At 42.0% G+C, this 3530-nt stretch overlaps 2 protein-coding genes across 2 annotated transcripts; one reads left to right on the forward strand and one right to left on the reverse strand.

Annotated features, from left to right (window-relative positions):
* Positions 1 to 616: 616 nt before the first annotated feature.
* On the forward strand, positions 617 to 1237 carry LOC113464110 (uncharacterized; the record flags this gene model as incomplete). The annotated part of the gene is made up of 2 exons (XM_026812107.1): positions 617 to 763; positions 818 to 1237. Coding segments are annotated over 2 exons (567 nt in total), but the record flags the coding sequence as incomplete, so codon positions are not given.
* On the reverse strand, positions 1234 to 2120 carry LOC113464112 (uncharacterized). The gene is made up of 3 exons (XM_026812108.1): positions 1828 to 2120; positions 1459 to 1754; positions 1234 to 1308 (listed from the first exon to the last, which is right to left on the reverse strand). Exons 1-3 carry the CDS (start codon positions 2087 to 2089, stop codon positions 1234 to 1236), a joined length of 633 nt encoding a protein of 210 aa, XP_026667909.1. The 5' UTR covers positions 2090 to 2120.
* Positions 2121 to 3530: the final 1410 nt, after the last annotated feature.

Consider the following 3530-nt stretch of genomic DNA (forward strand, 5'->3'; position numbering starts at 1 on the left):
GGAAAATGGATTTAACACACTTATATATTCTTGCTATAGCTATGATTCTGGATACTAACGAAACAGAGAGAACAGAAGAGGAAGAGAGTGATGAAGAGAGTGAAGAAAAAAGCAATGTAGTGTATCCTAATCGTTCGAAAAAGCGGTATTGGGTTCATCCTCTTTGGAAAACCCGTGAAACAGAAGGTGAATTTGCCATCCTGATATAAGGGCTCACTGATTACAAGGAGAAGTTTATGGAATACTTTAGACTGCCGCGCTCTGGTTTTGAAATTTTATTTCAAAATTGAATAACATATTCAAAAATCATAAAATTGGAGCCCTACTTAACGAAGACCGACACTAACTGGCGGTGTAGCATTACAGCAAAGCAAAGATTAGCGGTTTGCCTGCGATACATACCTTATGTTTAAGTTCATTTCAATACATAGTTTCATGTACAGTGTTTTACGTAATTTATACTATCCGTTTCAGATTTCTGGCAACTGGGGACTCCCACAAAACAATTTGTTTTAGTTTCCGTCTTGGACACACGACCGTAAACAGCATCGTTAATGAAACGTGTGCAACCATTGTAAGTACATTATTACATGAGGTAATACCGGAACCCACAAAGGACACATGGAAAAGAACTGCGGACAACTTTTGGGCGAAATGGAATTTTCCAAACTGCATTGGCGTATTAGATGGAAAGCATGTAGTAATAGAAGCGCCAGCCAATTCCGGATCGCAATACTACAATTATAAGAAAACGTTCTCCATCGTCTTATTAGCATTATAAATTCGTGTTGATGCGAATTATAAATTCATCGCTGAGGACGTCGGGGGATACGGAAAGAGCAGCGCTGGGGGAATTTTCGCCAATTACGCGCTGGGCCTACGACTGGAGGCAGGCACTCTGGATGTGCCCGAGGACAGGGAATTGCCTGGCAGCGAACTTACCACCTCGCACGTCATCGTTGCCGACGAGGCGTTTCCGCTAAAAACGTACCTCTTGCGCTCATATCCGGGTGCCGAGTTAACACACGACAAGTGGATCTTCAACTATCGGTTGACTCGTGCAAGGCGTACCGTGGAGAACACGTTTGGAATTTTAGCTCAAAAATTCCGCGTGTACCAACGGTGGTTGCGGGCAAATCCACAAAATGCAGACAAAATAATTTTATCCCCTGCATCTTGCACAATTTTATCCGCAACCTGCAGCAGGAACCGACCAACGTGGCGGCCGGAACATTAGCACCGAAAGAGATCGTCACGAATGTTCTCGAGAACCTGCCTCGTCAAGGAGGCCGAAGAAGTGCGGAGGCACTTTCGACGAGGGAGAAATTTAAGGATTACTTCCTTTCGGAAGCTGGCAGCGTGCCATGGCAAGAGGAGCACATTTGACGTATGCACATAGAAATAAATGTGAAAGAAAGAAATGTGAATTTTTTTTTATTCTTTTTTATTGTCATCTACTTTTTTATATTTTTCCGCTAACATGGATTGGAGGTACCGAAATATGTAGGTCCTAGTAGTCCTAAATTCATCCTCATCCAATTCATCCATCATTGATTTCATTAATACCAAGAACGCGTCAACCGGAGTACGCTTTTCTTCTCGCTTCTGCACGTACTCCATGACTAATGTAATATTGTCATTTATTTCGTGGCGTTTCCGTTTTCTTGCATTGCCCGTTGGTTGGCTCGGGCCTGCCTCCGGTACAGTTACTTCTTGCTGCACTGGCATTTGTATACTCTCTTCCTCTGCTATGTCTGTACATGTATATTTCCATTTGTGCTTAATGTGTTCACAAACAAAATAATAAAAAGAAAGTATATTACTTACCATAGTGTTTTTCATCTTGAGACACGCTCCCCACGGTCTCTCTACACTCCAATGTGGACTTCAAGAATCCTAGCTGTTCAGCATATTTGTAACATTTTAACTGTTTCGATGATTGCCCACTCTTGGTGCTCAATTTCTGAATAGATTTCCGGTAGCATTCCCGTATATTTCGCCACCTCATTTTACATATCGTACCTGTAATAGTGGACGGTTTTTTAATTACTCTTGTCTTTTTCTTACACCTCAAAACTTGGTCACACATATTTACGACACACACACACACACACACACACACACACACGTACACACACACATACACACACACACACGTACACACACATGCGCGCACGCACAATTTTCGATATTGCGCAATGTAAAGTGTTTCTTTAAAGAATGTACAATATTTTCTATACGCCTTGTAGTTGTATGCCGTCCGAAATTGTTAATTGAAAATTGAAATGTTCACTTCCTTCGTGACAAAGACGAAGGAGGTAGCTTCGGACAGTCGTATACGCCAACATCTGGCGACCATTTAATAACGCTCGCGCGGGTGAAGGTCTTTTACCTATACCTGCAGCAGCTAAACAAAGATCTTTTACCTATACCTGCAGCAGCTAAAACTGCGGAAAAATCGGAGACCGATGTTTAGTGGTGGGACAAAGAGGTAAAACCTGCCTCTCTCGGCACATTCCTTGTTTCTGTACGCACACTATGAAATAATACGATGAATAATTTCGTCCATAAGCAACCACTCCACTAGGATGGTTAATATTTTCATTAATTTCAATTGTATCCCATTGTCATAGGTTCTTTAAACACGTCAATCGAAGTTAGTACAATGGTCACCCTGCTCTGTTTATATTTCACCCGTCTCCAATTCGGCAACCGTTCCCATCGGACGGATCACGAATTTTTCTTTACAGAATATACATATCCGTACGTACGTACGTACATAAAAGTAGGACAAGCAGATCGCAGCGTCTAGCCTGGTGGCAGTAGGTAATGTATGGTCAGACGAATAACAAACCGAAAGAGTCAAACAAGACCAGACAAGATACTCCTATTATTACATACACATATTATTAGGTACTGTTAGTACGTAAGGAACGCGTGCAAGTGACAAATACACATGTTTCAATAGGGTACCTGTACATACAAAAAACCGTACATCATACTGTGATGTTGTATGCATATCCGGGAACTTTTGCAGAATGCAAAACCCAGATAAAGTAATTATTGAATGGCGACAGGGTATTCCTAATCGTTTATTACTTTTTCCCCAAATTCCCGAATGTCTGGCCTACGTGCGTACAACGCCAGCATTCTCGTGAAAAATGAATAAAATATCGATGACCGATGTGCAATTGCTCAGTATGCAGATTGTTTATAATCTAGATGGAGCGATGATCGAGCAATTACATCTTATCATTGACCGCGATTTCGAAATACGGTTTACCTCTGATTGGGAATTGTAAGGCGTTTAACGCGAATTCCTATTCGGGTATTAATTTCGGTTGCGAATCAACGACACGAACGGAGGAGAATCTTCCGTTCCTGCATTTCGCATTGATTCTCAGTGTTGGAACAAGGACAGGTCTTTTTATAAAACGTGTCCGAGTCTCGGACATCCCCCCGATCATAAGCTCTATTTTGACCGATCGCCGGTAGACAAATCACATCCCCGTATTGGGCCTGCAGCAGGT

Source organism: Ceratina calcarata, unplaced genomic scaffold (assembly GCF_001652005.2).
Source record: "Ceratina calcarata isolate Rehan_Ccalc_2016 unplaced genomic scaffold, ASM165200v1 scaffold2555, whole genome shotgun sequence".
Taxonomy (NCBI): domain Eukaryota; kingdom Metazoa; phylum Arthropoda; class Insecta; order Hymenoptera; family Apidae; genus Ceratina; species Ceratina calcarata.

What these genes read in the sequence shown, in the direction of transcription:
- LOC113464112 (XM_026812108.1), bottom strand. Translation starts at nt 2,089, where the DNA reads ATGTGTGACCAAGTTTTGAGGTGTAAGAAAAAGACAAGAGTAATTAAA. An exon ending in TCAAGATGAAAAACACTATG is followed by an intron (nt 1,755 to 1,827) that starts GTAAGTAATATA and finishes ATACATGTACAG; the next exon opens with ACATAGCAGAGGAAGAGAGT. An exon ending in TAGCGGAAAAATATAAAAAA is followed by an intron (nt 1,309 to 1,458) that starts GTAGATGACAAT and finishes CCTCGTCGAAAG; the next exon opens with TGCCTCCGCACTTCTTCGGC.